The sequence below is a fragment of the Cynocephalus volans genome, chromosome 2, assembly GCF_027409185.1.
Source record: "Cynocephalus volans isolate mCynVol1 chromosome 2, mCynVol1.pri, whole genome shotgun sequence".
In the NCBI taxonomy this organism is placed as follows: domain Eukaryota; kingdom Metazoa; phylum Chordata; class Mammalia; order Dermoptera; family Cynocephalidae; genus Cynocephalus; species Cynocephalus volans.
Genome location: NC_084461.1, coordinates 217,213,298 through 217,234,511, shown reverse-complemented (window position 1 = coordinate 217,234,511; position 21,214 = coordinate 217,213,298). Strand labels below are relative to the sequence as shown.

The 21,214-nt window shown below is 41.9% G+C and overlaps 1 protein-coding gene across 4 annotated transcripts in view; it reads left to right on the top strand.

Moving 5' to 3' along the window:
• The window catches only part of COBL (cordon-bleu WH2 repeat protein), a 295,923-nt gene that overhangs the window by 194,096 nt on the left and 80,613 nt on the right, over positions 1 to 21,214 (top strand). For 3 of the 4 annotated variants that reach the window (XM_063088248.1, XM_063088249.1, XM_063088247.1), the window contains one exon: positions 15,407 to 15,545. In XM_063088248.1, coding sequence (XP_062944318.1) covers positions 15,407 to 15,545 — 139 coding nt within the window. Of the gene's footprint in view, positions 1 to 15,406; positions 15,546 to 18,837; positions 19,012 to 21,214 lie in introns of all 4 variants that reach the window. The other variant, XM_063088250.1, reaches the window with a different exon arrangement.

Sequence of the window (21,214 nt, the reverse complement as noted above, 5' to 3'; positions counted from 1 at the left end):
TTTAGGGGTGGTTGCCCACGTGCACAGCCGACCTAGTGTGGGGTATGTCATCCTTACTAGGACTTTGGCAGTTCCTGTGATAGCTTCAGTAGCCATCAGGGCAGAATACACAGCTGCTGCTGCTAACTGTTTCTCTATAAGAGAATAATGCATTTCAGCACCATTCCAGAGCTGAGACCAGAATTCTCCAGGTGTTCAGAATTGGTCTTGTCTCTGTTACAAACCCCATCCTATCCCTTCTTGGGTTATAGGTATGTCTAATTCAAAAGGTTTAGTGGGATCACCCACTTGTAAAGCCTGTACTTCCTCTATTGCCCTCTTTGTAGCCTGGTAAGCCCATTCTACTTCCTCAGTCCAATCCCAGGGATCTCCTTTCTTTGTTACTGCATACAGCAGTCATGCCATTTGAGCCATATGGGGTACAAAAGCTCTCTAATACCCCAGAAGTCCCAAATATGTCTGTAGCTGAGCTGCTGTTGTGGGTCGAGGGTATGCCTGTATCTTGTCTATAATAGCTTCTGGGATGACCTTTGTCTTACCTGACCAGGCCACTCCCAAGAATTTGACCGACAGCCCAGGTCCTTGCACTTTGGCTGTGTTCACAGCCCACCCACATTGTTCCAAATGACTTAGCAGTGTTGGAGCGGCCTGGGTTAAATCTGCAAGAGAATCAGAGGTTAGTAACATGTCATAAATATAATGAAACATTGTAACCGTGCTGGGCCTAGTCCACTTGGCTAGGTCCCCAGCCACTAAACCATGACAGATGGTTGGGCTATGCAGATAGCCTTGGGGCAGTACTTGAAAGGTCCACTGCCTTCCTTCCCAGGTGAAGGTAAACTGATCTTGGCTATCAGCCTAGATGGGAATAGAGAAAAAAGCATTTGCAAAGTCCGATACATAATGATAAGCTCCTAGCTGAGTCAGCAGCTGATCCATCAAGTTCTGAACTAAAGGCACGGCTGCATGCAAAGGAGGAACTACTTTGTTTAGTTCTTAGTAATCCACAGTCATTCTCCAGGTACCATCAGGTTTTTTCGCTGGCCATACCAGAACATAAAATGGGCTATGGCAGGATGAATAATGCCAACTTTCTCTAGCTCCAATATAGTGGCACCTCTCTCTTTATGTCCTACTGGTAGGCGATACTATTTTACATTAACTACATATCTTGGCTACTTAGGTAACACCTGTGGGTCGTGCTTAGCATATCCCCATAACACAGGATTTACTGTCCTTATTCATAGCCAAAACTCTTTAACTGTTGTTTGCAGGTGCAAACCATACAGTACATCCATACCCAAGACGTATTCAGCTACTGGGGATACATATACAGTATATACATGAGGGGGCAATTGTCTGATGCCCAATGGCAGTGACACAGCTGTGACTTCAATAGTATGTCCTCCATAGCCATCTACATGAACTGTGGCCCCTGGAAACTTATCTGGATTGACATGTATCAGGCTACATTCTGCACCTGTATCCACCAACGCTAATACACACTGCACATTTGTCCTTGCCCAGTGTATTACCATTTCAACATGGGCCTCTGGTCCTCACCCACCCCCAAAAGATAAGCACTTTTGCCTGCTCCCTAATTGAAATGGAACAGTTCATCCACCTCCACGGGAGCAACCAACTGGGCATACTTCGCCACCCGTTTCCAGATTTTTACTGAAATGCTGTTTGGGGCACAATTGCTGCCACAAGGCAAAGAGGACCACATTTGGTTGCCAGTCAGTTTTTTTGCTATCAACTCCTGTTTGCAAGCAAGTCAAACCACATCTGCTTATGACTGGTTTTGCTTGGCCCCTTTGGGGTAAAATCCCAAGCATTTGAGGGTTTGGTTTTAGCCACCTTTCAGACACCTTTTTCTTGTCTCCTCCACTTCACCCAGAGTGGCCATCATGGTCATTTCTTTATGTATAGGATGACCAAAATATGGGGCCAGTATGGCCATCAGTGACCTGAAGGACATTGATGGGATTTTGCAGCACTATGTCTCTCATGCTGCCTGTAAAACATTCATAATCCTGGCCACAGGTGTTCACATTAAACATAGACTGCCACATCCCCAGCTCCCAAATTATTTGAACCAACTTGGCATATGTTTGCCATTTACTCACAAATTTGGGCAGTTCTTCAGCATTTGCCCACATGGTTCAGGCAGCTGCATTCACCCACCCCATTAAGGAGTGATTACCTGGCCCTTGTGCATATCTGCGGCTATTCTGTAGCTGCTGCCTCAGGGACGGATGCATGGTGATGGAGGCCAACTTTTCCATGTCCTCACCAGAGCATATCACACTCTCCACCCCTAGGTCCCATAACCACAGCAGCCAGGCAGCCAGGAACTCTCCCTGTTTCTGCCAGGACTTTCTCCCCAAGTCAACTAATTCAACCTGGGTATATGGGACATAGGTAGTGAACTGGGTCACCTGTGGATTGCCCACTGGTTGTCTACGAGGTCCCATAGGCTGCTCATATGTCATTTCTGATGCACAACAAATCATGCCTGGAGATGCACAGTCTCCCCCAACTCACCACTGGGTTTGTCATCTTCCCTGGTGTGAGAAGCAGGGATGACCCATTGCTGCATGTCATCCTCCAGGACAAGTATCTGCGCTGCCAACAAATCTGCTTTCTGCTGCAGACCTCGATTGGCTTGTGGTATAGTGAGCAGTAGCCACACTCCGGTCAGCAGGAAAGTGGCCAACAGGCACCACATACTCAAGGATAGCCACATTTCCTCCCCCTCCCAAGGGGCTTTCTGCTGTGAATCTCAAAGCCACACTGCTTCATGGAGTGCCTGGTCTATGATGATTTGCAGTATAATGAGCAACAACCAAATCCCGGTCAACAGGAAAGTGGCCTCCAGGCACCACATCCTCAAGAGCAGCAACATTCCCTCTAGCTCCCAAGGGGGTATTGGCTCCTGTACCTGCTCAGAATCCTGCCGCTGACTATGCCAATTGTCAAGCTAGGGCTAGGGCTCACAGACCCCTCAAGCCCATTGTACAGATTGGGTCACAAACCCTTCTGATGCAGGCCCATGAGCTAAGTAATAGGAAAAGATCCTGGGAGCCATGGGTAAAAAATTAATAGGCTTTATTCAGAGCTAGGAGCAGCCACCATAGTCACCTCCCCGAGCGTCCTGCAAAGTGCTATGTATCAGAGCCATTAGTCCTTTCTACTTAGGTTCATAGCCCAGAACACCTGGGTGCCTGTATGCAATTACATTAGATAGTAACTAAGGAACACGTGAGTGCATGTGGATATTTACAGCAAATGCCCAGCAAGATTCTGAACATCTGAGGGTCCCTGACCATTTTCCTATATTTTCCCTACATGGGAAGTCCAAGATCACGGTGCCAGCAGATTCAGTGTCTGATGAGGGACTTCCGTCCTGGTTTTCAGACAGCTGTCTTCTTATTGTTTTGTTACATGGCAGAAAGAGAGCTAGAGAACTTTTGGGGGTCTTTCTCATAAGGGCAGTAATGCCATCATGAGGGCTCCACCCTCATGACCTAATCACTCCCAAAGCCTCACCTCCTGATACCATCACATTGGGGTTAGGGTTTCAACATATGAATTTTGGAGGGACACAGACACTCAGGCCCTAACAAGAGGGCTCTACCTGTCTTGGTTCTAATAACGAAAAGAGGATAGAAGCAAACTTCAGACAGCAAGTGGGACTGGATTTTAAGTGTTCATCAAAGAATGCACTAAAGATAGGTGTAAAAAATGTTTTCTTAAGCAATACTTTCAATCACAAACTAGTTCTTAACATGCCCAGTAGGAGGATCTTTTGCCACATGGGACAATGAGAATCCATGAGCTTTACTCACTTACAGTGTCGGTGTCATAAGAATTGTTGTTAAGAATGGACATTTCCATTCAAAACTGCAGGATTTCTTTCTTCCTGACCTGTTGGCCTGAGGCTGGGAAGGCAATAAAAGCAAAATGTTTTAAATGCATGGGCTTGGAGTCAAATTATCTTCCATGAGCTTTAGTTTCTTCCTTTACAAAATAGAGATAATAAGATGACCTCCCTTTGGAGGATTTTGAGATAAGTCACATGAGATACAGTCAGCACCCCCAGTAAATATTTAATCTTTGTTGCTGCCAATGTTAATAATATTTTCTTGAAGTCTGTAAATACATCTACTAGAACCCTTTGTTTAATCACCTTAAATAACAGATGCTGCCATTAGATCTTGTCTTTATCGGAAGGTTTCAGACTTTGCCAAACACTTTTCAAGCTTGTTCTCTTAATTAATTTACCAGGAGCAGCACCATGCCTAGAAGATATGTGGTATTCAATAAGTGGGTGTTGAATGGGTGTTGTTAACTCTGGGAGAACTACCAGTGGCAAAGCTGGGTAGTTTTGGCAAAGTCTCAAGGAGTTTAATGCTTCTCCGAATCTTGTAACAAGGAGTGAGCTAGAACTGTCTTTCAACAGGTGAAATTGCTTTTCTAAATTGGGTAAACCAGAACTGTAGCCCTGCTCCTGTCTTCTAATTATCTCCAACTCAATGTGGACATTCAACAAAATTATGGAATATGTCACTATTATACTCGTACAGATGTCCATGAGAGCTTAGAGGGCTTCCATTAACATGTGGACTCATAGAGAAAACCAGGTTTCCAATTAATCCCCAAATTACAGGTTTTGGCATTTCCATCCAAGAAGGTTGTATAAATGTTACAAATTCTCCCTCCTCCATTCAGATTCTGAACGACTTGAGGAAGGGAACTTTATACATCTTTGGATCCACTGTACTTCCTATCACAGAATAAGGGCTTAGAAACTGCTTTCTGATTAAAGGAGTAGGTGAAATGACATTTAGCAGTCTCCCCATATTTTAATAAGAGATGGAGAAATGTGGACTAGAATATAATGCAGGGAGGCAAACCCATAGTATCTGCACAATCAAAATTAATTAACAGATCATTGTCAACCCTGAAAGAAATGGTCCAGAAACCAGAGCCAAGGCAATATGGCCCTCAGAATTATCATCAACCACTAGGATGGAAAATTGGGGCAGGGTAATCACAGTGTAGGTGGTGGCCATGTGCACCCCATCTCTTATCTAAGAATGCTCTGATAGTCAAGTACAAGGCCAGGCTGGGGCTCCTCAGTGCCCAGCACATTATACACAGGCATACAGGCCCGGAAAAGTCTTACGAGTTAGAACATGGACCAAAGGGATCAGTAGGTTTTAATAGAAAAATTTGAAAGGTTTGATATCCATTTATTTCAGAGTCCTAGTGATTTTATTGCAAACACAGTGTGAACTAACTGCCTGACAAGACTCTTTTTATTACTATTATTATGGTAGAAGAAAAAAATACCGTAAAAATTATAATCTTAACCATTTTGAAGTATAGAGTTACAGTAGTATTCACTATATGCACCTTGTTGTGCGACACATCTCTAGAACATTTTCATGGTGCATAACTGAAACTCTATAAGCATTGAACAATACTTCTTCTTCTAACCCTCCCTTGAGCCCCTTGCAACTGTCACTCTCCTTTCTGTTTCTAAGACTTTGACTGCTTTAGATATCTTAGGAATAAATGGAATCGTGCAATGTCTTTTGTAACTGGCTTATTTCACATAGTGTAATGTTTTCAAAGTTCATGCAAGTTGTAGCATGTGTCAGAATTTTCTTCCTTTTTAAGGCTGAATAATATGCCATTGTATGTAATGTACCAAATTTTCTTGTGCATTCATTCACTGATGGACATTTAGGTCACTTCCACCTCTTGGCGATTGTAAATTATGCTGCAATGAACGTGGGTGTGTAAATATCTCTTTATTATTCTGTTCGCAGTTTTTTGGATGTATACTCAGAAATGGGATTGCTAGATGATATGGTAATTCTATTTTTAATTTTTCAAGGAACCTACATAATGTTTTCCATGGTGGTAGCACCATTTTACATTTTCTACCAACAGTGCACAATAGTTCTAATTTCTCCCCTTCGCACCAGTGCTTGTTATTTTCTGTTGTTTTTTTTTTCATAGTAGTCATCCTGAAGGATATGAGGTGATACCTCACTGTGGTTTTGATTTGCATTTCCCTGATATTAGTAATGTTGAGAATCTTTTCATATGCATGTTGGCCATTTGTGTGTCTTCCTTGCAGAAATGCCTGTTCAAGTCTTTTGCTCATTTATAATAGGATTATTTGTTTATTGTTGCTGTTGTTGAGTTGTAGTTCTTTATATATTCTGGCTGTTAACTTCTTATCAGATATATATTGCAGATATTTTCACCCATTCCAAAGGTTGCCTTTTCACGATTGATTGTTTTCTTTGCTGGGCAAAAAGATGTTGTGTTTGATGTATTCCCATGTGTATACTTTTGCTTTTCTTGTCTGTGCTTTTGCTGTCATATGCAAGAAATCATTGCCAAATAGAATGTCATTAAGATCTTTGCCTATGTTTTCTTCTACAAATTTTACAGTTTCAGTCTTACATTTAGGTCATTAATCCATTTTCAGCTAATTTTTGCATATCATATAAGGTAACAGTTCAACTTCATTCTTTTGGATTCTTCATTCATTTTGGATATTGAGTTTTACCAACACCATATGGAAGAAACTATCCTTTCCTCAGTGGGCAGCCTTGGCACCCTTGTCAAAGATCATTTAATCATATGCATGAGCATTTATTTATGGGCTCTCTATTCTGTTTCTTTGGTCTATATTTCATTCTTTATGTCAGTATCATACTGTTTTGGTTACTGTAGCTTTGTAATATGTTTTGAAATTAGGAAATGCAAGGTATCAGCTTCATTTTTCTTTCTCAATATTGTTTTGGCTATCAGAGTCCTTGGAGATTTCATGTGAATTGGGGGATTTTTTTTCTATCTCTGCCAAAAAAATAAATGGAGAGATTGCATTGGATCTATAGATTACTTTGGGTAGTATGGACATTTTAACAATAGTAAACCTTTCAGTCCATGAACACTAGGTGTCTTTATATTTACTGTGTCTTCTTTAAATCTTTCAGCAATGTTTTGTGGTTTTTAGTGTGCAAGTCTTTCATCTCCTTGGTTAAGTTTATTCCTAAGCATTTTATTGTTCTTGATGCTATTATAGATGGGATTGTTTTTTAATTTCCTTTTCAGATTATTCATTGTTAGTTTAGAAATGCAACTGATTTTTTGTATTGATTTTGTGACTTTCAACTTTGCTGAACTTGTTTATTAGTTCTAACAGCTTTTTGGTAGAATCTTCATATTTTTCTATATCATGCAAAAGAGATAACTTCACCTTTTCCTTTCCTATTAGGATGCCTTTTATTTAATTATCTTGCCTAATTGCTCTGGCTAGGACTTCCAGTACTATGTTAAACAGAAGTGGTGAGAGTGGGCATCCTTGCCTTGTTGCTGATCTTAGAGGAAAAGCTTTCAGTTTTTCACCATTGAGTTTGGTATTAGCTGTGGAATTTTTATATATGGTCTTTATTATGTTAAGGTAATTTCTCATTTCCCACTATTCCTAATTTGTTGAGGGTGTTTTGTTTTCTTTTGTATTGTTTTTTTGCTGTTTTTTATTATTAAAGCATGTTGAATTTTGTCAAATGCTTTTTCTGTATCGGTTGAGATGATCATGTGATTTTTGTTCTTTTTTCTGTTTATTTGGTTGATTACATTGATTGATTTTTGTATATTGAGCTGAGCCATCTGCACATTTCAGGAATAAATCCCACTTGGCCATGGTGTATAATTATTTTAATATGTTGTTGAATTTGATTTACTAGTATTTGGCTGAGAATTTTTGCATCAATGTTCATCAGGTATATTGCTCTGTGGTTTTTTTTTCTTTTAGTATATTTGTCTTATTTTGGTATTAGTACACTGCTGGCCTTATAAAATGAGTTTGGAAGTATTCCTTCCTCTTCACTTTTGTGGAAGAGGTGGAGAAGTGTTGATATTAATTCCTCTTTAATTATTTGGTAAAATTCTTCATTGAATTCATCTGGTTCTGGGCTTTTCTTTTGGGGGAGGTTTTACATTACCGATTGTACCTCCTTACTAGTTATACTCTGTTCAGATTTTTTATTTCTTTATAATTCAGTTTTGGATAGGATGTATATGTTTAGAAATGTATCCATTTCTTCTAAACTATTCAATTTGTTGCCATATGTTTGTTCATAGCACTTTCCTATAATTCTTTTCATTTCTGTGGCATCAGTTTTAATGTCTCCTCTTTCATTTATGATTTTATTTATTTGAGTCTTTGCTCTTTTTTTCTTAGTCTAGCTAAGAGTTTTTCAATTACATTGATCTTATCAAAAAAACAGGAAACTCTTGATTTTGTTGATTGTTTCCTACTGTTTTTCTATTTTCTATTGTTTATTTCTGCTCTAATCTTTATTATTTCCTTCCTTCTACTAACTTTGAAGGGTTTTTGTTATTGTTTTTCATCGCATAGAAGCTTTTATTTTTTCTTAATTTTTTTTTTTTGGATAATTTATTATACACACATGTGGGGTACAATGTTGATTTTCAGTAATTGTGTACAATGTGTGGTGGTCAGATCAGGATAGTTAGCTTATTCATCATTACAATACACAATCATTTTTTGTGCCTGTTGACCAATTCCTCATTAGCCCCCCTCCCTTACCCCCTCCCCTTTTCCACCTCTAGTTTTCTAAAAGTTCAATATATTACTGTGATTGTTGTTTTTCTTTCTTTCTCTCTGTCTCTACTGTTCATTTGTTTATTTATGGATTCAGTTCCTGGTTATGAGTAAGAACATGCAGTATTTCTCTTTCTGTACCTGGGTTGTTTCCCTTAGAATATTTTTCTCCAGGCTCATCCACATTGCTGCAAATGGTAGAATTTTATTCTTTTTATGGCTGAGTAGTGTTTCATTGTGTATATATACCACAATTTCCTTATCCAGAGTTTTGCTTATTCTTTTTTCACTTTCTTGAGGTGTAAACTTATGTTGTATGTTAGCCTTTCTTCTTTTTTACTGAAGGCTTTCCTATAAACATTCCTCTTAAAATTGCTTTTGTTACATCCCATAAGTTTTGGTGTGTTGTGTTTTTCTTTTCATTTTTTTCAAGAATTTTTCTTTTTTTTTTTTTCTTGTGACTTGTAATTTGACAAATTGCTTGTTCAAGAATGTATTATTTAATTTTGACATATTTGTAAATATTCCAGTTTTCCTTTTACTATTGATTTCTAGTTTCATTCCATATGGTTGGAAAAGATATTTGATTAAGACTTGTTTTGTGACCCAGAATGTGATTTATTCTGGGTAATGTTCCATGAGAAAAATGTGTATTTTGAAGTTGTTGGGTGGAATGTTCTGCACATGTCTGTTAGGTCCAATTGGTGTATAACATTGTTCATGTCTTCTGTTTCTTATTGATCTTCTCTTTGATTGATACATTTATGATTTAAAGTGGGGTATTGAAGTATTCTATTATTGTGTTATTATTTCTCCTTTCAATTCTTTCAATGTTTGCTTCATATATTTGGGTGCTCTGATGATAAGTGCATATGTATTTAAAATTGTTATATTTTCTTGGTTAATTGACCTTTGTAATCTCTATATAATGTCCTTCTTTGTCTCTTGTGGCAGTTTTTGACTTAAAGTCTGTTTTGTCTGATATAACTATGGTGACCACTGCTCTCTTTTGGTTACCACTTGCATAGAATATCTATTTTCTTTCTTTTACTTTCAGCCTATTTATGTCCTTATATCTAAAGTGAGTCACTTATAGATAGCATATAGTTGAATCTTGTTTTTTATTGTTTGTTTATTTTATAATCTACTCAACCTCTCTATGTTTTTGATTGGGGAGTTTAATCCATTTACGTTTCAGTAATTACTGATAGATAAGGACTGAGTATTGCCCTTTTGCTCATTTTGGTTTTTGTATGTCTTGTAGTTATTTTGTCTCTTTTCCTCTCTTTCTCCTATCCTTTGTATTTTGTTGGTTTTTTTATAGCAACATACTTTCCTTTCTCATTTTCTTTTGTACATCTTCTCTATACATTTTCTTTGTGATTACCATGGATATTTCATAAAACGTCTTATAGTTATAACAATCTATTTTAAACTGATAGCAGCTTAACTTCTATAGCATACAAAAACTGTACTGCTTTACATATCCCCCCCCCCACACACACACACACTTTATGGTATTGATGTCACAAATTACATATTTTTATATTTTGTATCCATTGATATAATTATATAGTTATAGTTGTTTTTAAGCTTTTATCTTATCAACTTTATACCAGAATTTAAAATGATGTGTATGCCATCATTACAGTATTATGGGAGTCTGTATTTTCTATATATTTACCATTACTAGAGAGCTTTATATATTGAAATGCTATCACATTGCTATCTAGCATCCTTTTATTTCAACTTGAAAGATTCTCTTTAGCAATTTTTGTAATGCAGGTCTGTTGGTGATGAACTCCCTTGGCTTTGATTCAGCTGGAAAGGTCTTTATTTCTCCTTTATTTTTGAAGGACAGTTTTGCCAGACATAGTATTCTTGGTTAGCAGGGCTTTTTTTTTTCTTTTATCATTTCGAATATATCATCCTCCTCCCTTCTGTCCTGCAAAGCTTCTGCTGCAATATCTGCTGATAATCTTATGAGAGTGAATTTTTCATATGAGTCACTCTTCATTTGCTGTTTTCAAGTTCCTCTTTGTCTTTGACTTTTGACAGTTTGATTGTAATGTATGTTCGTGTGGGTGTTTTAGGGATCATTCTTGTTGGAATTCACAGAGCTTCTTGATTTGGATGTCTATTTCCTTTGAGAAGTTTTAGGAAGATTTTCAGCCATCATTTTTCCAGATAAGCTCTCTCCCCCTTTCTCTCTCTCTTCTTTCTATGAAAATCCCATCTTAACTGTATCAGTCCCCTTGATGGTATCTCATAAGCCCCTTAGGCTATCCTTACTTTAACTCACTTTTTTTCTTTTCAGTCCTCTGACTCCATCATTTCAATGACCTGTCTTTGAGTTCACTGGTTCTTTCTTCTGTTGAAACCCTCTAGTGAAATTTTCAATTCAGAAACTATATTCTTTAGCTCCACAATATATGTGTGTTTCTTTTTTCTAGTCTCTTTGTTGAAATTATCATTTTGTTTATACATTATTTTCCACATTTTGCTCTCTTGTAGCTTGTTGAACATCTTTAAAACAATTATTTTGAATTCTTTGTCGGGTACTTCATATATGTCCATTACTTGGAGTCAGGCTCTGGAGATTTATTTCATTCCTTTGATTAGGCCATGTTTCCCTGTTTCTTTGTTTACCTTATTATTTTTTGCTGTAATTTGTGCATTTGAGAAAACGGTCACCTCTCACAGCCTTAAAAGACTGCCTTCTTGTACAGTAAGACCACATCATTTAGCCCAACTAGAGATTTTGGGGGCCTCTCAAACCTTTTCTGTAGATGCATCTTCTCTGGATTTGTGTGTGTAATTCCCAATTTGAGAGATTTTCCAGTTCTTTTTGGGGGAGTTTATAATCTCTCTCCCTCTTGTGTCTGTCTGCAATACTGCAGCCTGCCTCTGAGCCCCCTTTCATTCTCCACAGCCTGCAGACATTCAAAATATGTCAGTTCCCTCTGTATTACTAGTCAGGAGAAACAAAAACCAGTTCCTCAGGGAAGGCTCTCCCCAAATCCAGAACACTGTATGCACTTTCCATTCCTTCCTGAGGGATGAGCTGTGAGCTGGGTGCTTTCTTATTGTGCCAAGCTGTGCTGGCCTCTGTCAGTGGCATTGCCAGATCTCTGGTGCTACAGCCAGCTCTGGGCTCTTTTTCTCTCTGTGGCCTCATGCATACAAAACATGCCAGTTCCCCAGGAGTGTTCCATGTCATTCAAGGCAGAAACCATTCCCTCAGGCAGCCTCCCTGAAAAGCTGGAATGTTGGCATGTGTTCCATTCTTCTCTTTCCCTCCTAAGAGAGAAGCCATGATTTGGGCATTTTCTTCTGATTACACAGAGCTATGCCAGCTTGAGGGAAGGGCTGTCACAGTTGACGTGAGATGGCTTTTCTTACCCATTTCAGTGTGGCTGTTGTTGGCTTTGAGCTTGCCTGGGTGCTGAGACTTCTTAATTGGTTTCTAGACTTCTAAAGTTGTTCTCTTCTAGCTGTTGAGCTTCTCTAAGACAATCATTTTGAATGCTTTGTCAGGTAATTGTTAAGTTGTTGTCTCTGTGGGGGAAGACGGAATGAAGTTTGGGGTTACTATTCTGCCATCTTGCTGACTTCCTTCCTCCATGACAAGAAGTTTAAAAAACAGGATAGCAGTTTCAGAATCTAATGTCTTCCCTTTCACTCTGAATTTTTCATGCACTTTACCTGAGAAGTTATAGTAAATGCATTTATTGAAAACTAAAAAAAAATAGGAATAAATAAATAAATTTGGGAAAAAGTAAAATTGAAAGAATGTTCTAAGAAGTTTATTTGTAGCAGCCGAAACCAACAATCTTAATATTCAGCTAAAGGCAAAAGGGGTTAATTTAGTTAATTATGGCTCATCAATCCATTGGAGTAATAGGCAGATATTTAAAAAATTCTTGAAGTTTGCTAAGAGGTTAGATCTTAAGTATTCTCAACACACACACACACAAAAGAAAAATAAAAGAAAAAGAAAATGGTAACTATGAGAAGTGATGGGTATGTTAATTAGCTTTATTATGATTATTTCTCAGTGTATACGTGTATCATATCCTGAAGTTGTATACGTTAAATTTATACAATTGTTTACATGTTAATTATACCTCAATAAAGCTGAAAAATATATGGGAAGACATGGCTAATAAAACAAATTAGTTTTTATCTGTCCTTCCAAACCCACTAAAATGAATAACAAGCATTAGGCCACACACAAGGAGGAGGAGAAGCAGCAGTACCGTTGCCAGTAGACCCTTCTGGAGCTAGAGCATGGTTTGATGGTGGTAAGCACAGCAAAGCCAAAGTGGTGGGAGCCTGACTGCTGAGTAGGAGGGGCCCAGCAGGAGATACCAGAACCCCAGGAGGCTCGGGAATTTGGGACATGCATTCCTCCGCACACCAGCGTGCAGAATGAGCTGATAACAAAGGACTGGCTGAACATGTGTATGTGAAGTGGTGAGACCGCTAGATCCCCTCCCCGCTTGCACCACCAGACGTGGGTACTTGTAATCCCCAAAGTGACAGAACCCAGAGACTGTGACTCGAGGCTGTTAGGCAGAACTGAGTCTGTACTGAAAATCCACATGCTGCACGAGAGCCTCAGGCCTTCTCACTGGGCTCTGCTCTGAATGGACCAGCTCCCACCCTCAGGCAGGTGACTGGAGTGTTCCCCTGGGTGGAAGATGGACAGCCTGGGAGAGAATCCTGCAGGTACGGATATTTGGGGATGGCACCATGAGCTAACCAGATTTCTGCCCAGACACCTGCATGGAATCCCATTAATGTGTGAACAGACCATATGCACAGAAACACACATAAACAGTCAGCCAAGGATCACCAGAAATTTGAAGAAAGCTCAAAAACAGAAGCTGAGAGAGAGAGAAAGAGAGAGAGAGAGAAAAGGAGCTTAGATGAAAATACAATGCATAAAACTGAAAAAAAAAGAAAATGAAAACATTTTTTTAAAATATGCAAATAATAGCTTCCGGAGAGAAAAGAGAAGTTATTGTATCCAGGAAACGAGACCTGTGATGCTGTTTTAAAAATACATAACAAAAAAGAGCCCTTGGAAATTAAAGGTACAGTAACAAATTTAACAATTCATGAGTTGGTATGGACACAAAAATCAACAACATTGTATATTGGTAAATTAAAATTTAAAAAAAAATAAAATAAAAAATAAAAAAATAAAAATCCATGAGTTGGTAAAGGACTCGAAAATCAACTATATTCTATATTGCTAAATAAAAATTAAAATTAAATCAAGTTAAAAAAATTAAAAAATAAAAACTCTTGAGACAGACAATGAAGTACTGAAAATTTCCAAGAAAGAGGAGAAAAAACTCAGAGAAAAAAAGTTAGGCGAGAGTATTCAGGAAAAAAAAGATAATTGATTTAGAATCCTCAATGTTTAACTAATTGTAATCCCAGATAGAGGAAAAAAAGAAAAAGACAGAGGGAAGAAAAAGCTGAAAGCAGTTACACTAGAAAAGTCTTCAAAAGGAATACAAAGATTGCAGGCATTAGTGGATGCCCCACCCAGGGCAGGCAATCGTGAGATTTCGGGGCACCAGGGAGCAGGAGAGGCTCCTCCAAGCCTGCGGGGGAAGTGGGTCACAGGTAGAAGATGGAGTGTCAGCGTGGTGCTGGGCGTCCCACTGCACCGATGACACAGGTGACAGTGGAGCGACAGCTCAACATGTTCAGGAATGGCCGTTTCCATTCCTGGTTCTACAGGCATCTATACGGACTGCTCAGAGTCTCAGAATAAAAACGTTTGTAGATTTCCAAGGTCTCGGAAATCTTCCTCCTGCACATCTTGTCTCCGAAAGCTGCTGGAGACTGAGCACCACTAAAAGGAAGCAGTGAATTAAAAGTTTTTTAAAAGGCAGTGGATCCAAGAAACAAGGGATCAGAACTGAGTAGAGGAAAAGGGAATTTCCAGGAAATCCAGTTAGGAAAAAAGTTAGAAAACAAATCAGTTACTGAGTTCAGGAAAACAAAAAGGCAACCCAGAAACAAAGTGTAATCATCATCCACATTACACATCTCAGCAGGAGAAAATGCCTGCTGAAGAAAATTTCTTATCATCATTATGATACCTATTATATCTCTGTATAGATGACTCAGTAGTGAATATTAATTACACTAAATCTTGTGCTGTTGTTTTGGGGACGATGGAGAGGAAAAGTGTGAGTGAGGGACGTCCTTGCAGTTCCAGATCTGGGTGGTCAGCTTGTGGACGGCTAGTTTGTCCTGGCTGTTCTGGAAGGTGACCATGCAGAGGCAGGGAACGGATCCAAGTCAGGGCCAGGGTGAGGTCCAAGCTGCTCCCGTATCTTCTTCCTCTGTGTGGGCACAAATCGTGGTGATCCCTCCTGTTCCAGAAGGAAGAGTTCTCTTTTGCATTTAATCCCTTATGCTGTGGAGAAGTTTGCCAAGTCTCCAGACTCATATGTAGTCCCATATTTTCACACAGGTGTTCCCTGCTCTCTTAGGGGACATGGGGGCATCCGTGACCATCATTGTGCATCCCAGGGCCAGGGCTAGGAGATGTACCAGACCCTCACATCCCTGGCTCCGAGGACCCAGAAGGGAACTGGCAACCTGACCACCCTCTTCCTGGCACTGTGTCTCATGGAGCCAGCTGCTGTACCCAATGTGTCCCAAATGCACCCCACCCCCACCAGAGCCACCCTAACACTGCCTTTCTTTCTCTGCACTTCACAGCTGTCTCTAGGGTCACAGATCGACTTACAGAAGAAGAAGCGGCGGGCGCCAGCTCCCCCTCCACCTCAGCCACCACCGCCAAGTCCCCTGGTCCCCAACCGCACGGAGGACAAGGAGGAAAACAGGAGGAGCACAGTGGGTGAGTGATCGTTTGGGCCACAGGCACCAGAACTCTTGTCCCTGTGTGGCATGTTAGCACTGCTACTAACTCTTGCAGTGGCCTCATCCATCATGGCATTAACCCAGGAACTGTGCATGCTGAAGAGAGGCAGTCTGGAACTAAGCCTTGCGAGTTCCCTTTACGTCTTACCAGCAGTCTCGCATGGGCGTCATGTGGGCATCTGGAGGGTGGGGCTGGTGGAAAGTGTGGAGAACGGAGAGCAAGTGAGTGTGAGTGCGTGATATGTGCCTCTCAGATGGGCAAAAGCAAAGTTCTTCAGGTGACATCATGGAGGCTGTTGGGAAAGCCATCTGGCATTGGAAGACAGCTTAGTCCCCATGTAATTTATAGATGAGTGGACATCATCAGTTCAGTAATGTTCCAACCACCCCGTTTAAAGTTGATCTCCACTCACATATCTTTTATATGTTTAGCAAAGACCCTGATATTCTTTGGGAAAAAGAGACCCCAAAGGAAGGAGGAGAGAGTCATAAAGTCTGTGAGCAGAAAGAGACGTGCAGGTCATTATGAGCCCCCTCCCCACTCCTCATGTTACAGGGGAGGTGGACAGAGGCTAGGTGACAGACACCTCCAGGTCCATGAGCCAGGGATGGTTACTGGTATTTTACAGTCATTCAGTGTTTGTTATTTTGTTTACATAGGAATAGAAATGGCTCTTGCAGAGAGGGGGTTGGAACATGGCAGCCTAGGATTCCTAGGCCTGGGACCCTGTGATTGGAAGTGCATCAGAGCTCATACTGAAGCCATCAGACGTCCCCTCACACTGACCTTCAACCCACTCAGACATTCCTGAGTTTTGCTTTTGACCTAATATCTTCAGCCCCGGAAGGGAGACCTGGAGTTCTCTGTCACCAAGCCTCTGTCCACCTCCCCTGTAACACAAGGTGTGGGGAGGGGGGACATAATGATCTTTTCCCAGGACAAGTGGCTGCATTGTCAGTGGCTAGGACTTTAGTAAGAGCTGCTTGGCTGTTGGTCAGCATTTCCCCCGGTCAATACCTCACTAGAAATGTCTTAGCATTTCACAGCCTGGAAATCAGTTACCCTAAGGAGCAATAACCTATATTTCATGTCAGTAATACTCTTTCCCAGAGGGAAATTCTGTCGAATTTAAAGTGAACATTATGAGTGGATGTTAAAATAAACCTAGTTTTCTCCTATTTCATCATGAGACCTCTGTTCTGCTTTCCAAGTTTTCTCCCCACTCTATATAATGGGACAGAAATCCCTGCTGAAATTCTAAGAAGCATCCACTCTCAGCAGTTGTATGGATATGGTTGAGTCATACCAACCTGCAGGCCAGACAGCCCATGTCAGCCCAGGAGACACCCCTGATTCAGCCCTGCAGGACTGAGTCCTCATGTCCTATTTGCTTGGGGAACCTGGCCCAGATGTGTGGGGGACAGCTGGTGCCCATAGATGTCAGAGAAGATGGGAGGTGGGTGTTTTGAGATAGAAAATTGTAGAAGCGACTCCTGCACTAAGAAACATTACAAGGAGGAGGTGTGAATAGCAGTGATTTGCCAAAGTCTTTCTGTCTAGTCCATGAACTGTGGTTCGTGAGGACTGGGCATGCAGAAGCTCCCTTCCCACTGAAAATAATCTTGAATATATTTTGAGGGCAGGGGATTATAGAAAAGGTCTTAGTGGTAATTTCAAGTCAGACTTCCATCCCCATCAGAAATCCCTGTGAATTAAAAGCACACAGCACCACAGCAGAAATTTTAACTAAAGTTTAGGTTTAGGTTGAAAAAAAAAAAATAGCCCCTATCCACAAAAATTGTTCAGATAAGTTTTGCAATTCACACATCTAGATGTAAAAAGAAAAGTTTATTTTAGAACTTACACGAAAATAGTATTGTAGCTAGCTGGATCTGGGTCTGCCCCAAATTCCTTGGTGAGCAGCAGAAAGCCATGGAGTGCAGAGTCTGTCGTCCCTGTGCACCTGCTCTTGGGGGCTTCTCATGTAGCACGCTCACCTGGGCCCAAACACAGCTCCACCCACACTGAGTCCAACTTGTGTGCACTTCAAGGGAGCAAATGATGTTTGAATATGGGAAAATTAATATTTTTCCTTATCTGGAGAACTACAAGAAAGGAATAAATATATACATCTCTGGATGAGAAATGGTATTTCTTAATATTTTTATTAATAATCTGGTGAAAGGCAATGAAGCATCGAATCTATTAGTTATTAGAATATTGTAAACTGTAAAGCTTGAAAGTGTTTTTAAAAGAAATAATACTAAATATGACCTATGACACTAGTAATTCATGTCATTTATTAGATTAAGTCATTGACTTTCAAAAATTTTATTAACATGAGAAATCCATTTCCCTAGAATTGGAAATGTGTTCCCACTTATAAACAGGTAAAGAGGCTGCTCTGAGTGCCTGAGAGACGGGGGGAGCTGGGCACACGTACCCTAACTCTTCCTACAACTAAGGACCCTCCTTCAAACAAACTTTGAAATCTATTACCCTAATCAATGAAAGAGGTTGAAAATATAAATGAGCTGAAAAAGATAAGCTAAACTAACAGTTAATCTCTCCATAATAGGTCAATAGATATGGAAAAGCAACACAATAAGCTGAAAATCAAATCCGTGAACCTGAAAAAGTCTAACGTGAAACTTGGCAGAGCTGTTTAAGGGCTTTAAGAATAGTTCTCTCAAGCCCAGCATTTATGTAATTGTGTGTGCCAGAAACAGATTGCAATCAGGAAACTGTTTCCAAACTGGCCCAATGGTAGAACACCACACATGTAAAATGTTAAAATGTGAGTGTGGCTGGATCTGGTTCTGTTGTGGCTGGATCTGGTGCTGGGCGTGGCTGGATCTGGTGCTGGGCGTGGCTGGACCTGGTGCTGGGCGTGCCTGGACCTGGTGCTGGGCGTGGCTGGACCTGGTGCTGGGCGTGGCTGGACCTGGTGCTGGACGCTGGGCGTGGCTGGACCTGGTGCTGGGCGTGGCTGGACCTGGTGCTGGGCGTGGCTGGACCTGGTGCTGGGCGTGGCTGGATCTGGTGCTGGGCGTGGCTGGACCTGGTGCTGGACGTGGCTGGACCTGGTGCTGGGCATGGCTGGACCTGGTGCTGGGCGTGGCTGGACCTGGTGCTGGGCGTGGCTGGATTTGGTGCCCAGTGAGGTTGAACTGAGTGCCTGGTGACTGATGGCGATGTGGCCTCTGTTGGAAGGCAAGGAATCTTTTGGCTTAACCTTCTGAAGTAATTCCCCGTTGATTCCATGTAGGTGTTGGAGGACGGCAGGTGCCACAAAAGCCTCCCAGAGGCACTGCTCGGGGCCCACCCCAGTTAGTGCTTCCCCCACCCCCGCCCTACCCTCCTCCTGACACAGATGTGATGGAGTCTCTCAGCTTTCCTGGGGAAGGTGCTGGTTCCGAAGCGTCAGACCTGAGACCCAGACGTATGTGCCTCTTGTTCCCATTCCACCCGTGTGTTGACCACTCGCCTCTCTGGTCATTACTGGTGTCAGGGCTGGGTTTCCAGACTCTCCATCCTTGCCTTTGATGTCTGTACCTTTCCTTCCCAGCTTTTCTTTCTAAATGCTCAATGCAGTGTGTCCAGTGTCACAGAGAATGCACTCTGAATGCCACACAGATAGCCATAAGAATGATTTCAGTTAATCGTTCATATCTGTGGTTAGACTTCAGCTGAAGCTGTATCTTGTGGGTGGAGACCGTCAGTGGGAGCGACCGCTCCTCACAGCAGACCCAACCCCCGGACGTCTGTAGGTGGGCTCGCTTGGGCAGGCTGAGAGTGCACGCAAGTGCTGTGCTCTAGAGTGGGAGAGATTTGAGTTAAAGGTCAGCCTTTGAACCATGTAGCCAGTGGCCCACATTAGTACTGCCTCTCTACAGAAAGGGAAACTGAGGTACCAGGAAGGGAAACATCTTGATTTGAGTCTAGCAATAGCCAGAATTCAAGTCCTATTTTCCTTCTATTTCTCAGGACACCCTGCCTGAGACAGGGCATTTCTCATTGTTTCCCGGGATTCCTTTCGGAATTTAATAAGCACTACCTATAGCATCGTACCTGCAGACAGTAACAGTTTTGTGCATTTCACCGTCTGTAATCAGGTGGGATCATCTGCATATCAGGCCTGTGCTCCCCCCTCAGCATGCCCAGCCTTGTACCAATGCTTCCTTATAAAGCAAGCACCACCCCCAGCCAGGTGACCATCACAGCGTGTTGCCACTCTACAGGCAGCCCCATGACTGTCGGTGCCCACTTGTGTGTGCACAAGCCTCTAGTTAGGAAGTTCACATTTAGCCGCCATCAGACCTTTTTATCATTTTCTGTCTTCTCTGTAAATGACAACTAGCTGCCTGCCAGCTTCTGGGTAAAGATAATTGTCATATTACTTGTCGACTTTCTCTAGGCAAAATCATCCTCCCTAGGCAAAATATCTTTCTTCACAAATATGTCTTTTCCATCCCTAAAATACATTTGATCATCTTGACGTGCTTCTGAATGCAAATGAATTTTTATAGGGCATTCAAAAATTAAGGGTTAGACATATCTGTCAGAAAGATGACAGCTGGGACATAGATGACCCCAGAGCCAATCGATCTCTGAAGAATGTGTTTCAAGTCCAGCACACCAAGATGTGAGCCTTCAGTGACCGCTGCTGGGACTGCTATCCTCACCCACAGAATCTCCTCCCTGGGGGGAAAGTGAGGCAGAATGAAGCTGACTGAAGACAGTGAATCTGTGTGCGACCTGTCACAGTCGAGGAGCGGACACAGGGCCAGCCACTTCATGGTGGCTACGCAGGATGGCAGGCCTAAGGCCCTTGTGTTTTCCCACACCTGGCTCCTGCAAACCCACAGGCCCTGGCCTCCTCCTGATCTCTCCATGCCTTAAGGTGCTTGCTTTGGAGGACGGCTTCGCTGGGGGGCTGCAGATGAGCCAAGAGGGTGCACACAAGGGCCTGCCTCGGGCTTGAAAAGCATCGCTGCCCCCTGCATCTCCACAGTGCTGTGACACACTCCCCACCTGCCCCTAGACGTTCTCAGAGGTCCAAGAGAGCAGAACGAAACAGCACGCAAAAGACCCGACTCGCCCTCATCTTACCCCGTGGCCCCATGGCCCCTCCCATACCACTGCCAACTCTCTCCCTGACCTCCTTTCCCAGCTGTGTGCCACCTGGGACTTCCTTCCCCTCTTCCTTGCCACCCCGACAGTGATGCCAGTAATGGGGTGAGAAAGAACAGGAGGCTAGAGAAGAGGCATCCCTGCGAGGTCTGAGATGGGAGAGCGGATTCATCCCACCGTCCCTCCAGAACCCAGCCAGCAGCTCACGGGCCGCAGGCTCTGCAGATGTCTCCTTGTCCTCCTGACCCCACCCCAGGCTGCTGGAAACCAGAAGTTCATGCATCAGGACAGAGCTTTCATGCCACCTCATTTGCAGAGCTGGCTACCCGTTGTCCACAGCACTGAAAACAAGGGTTGCCTGTCCAGCCAGACAGAAGACAACTCGCCTTCTTTGATTCAGGACTTTAAAAAAGTTAAGAAAAATGAATCCTTTATCTTCATTTGTTTCCTGTTTTTACAACATGTTGAAATCTGAGTTCTGCTTTCACCCGTCTCAAGGGAGGCACGGGCTG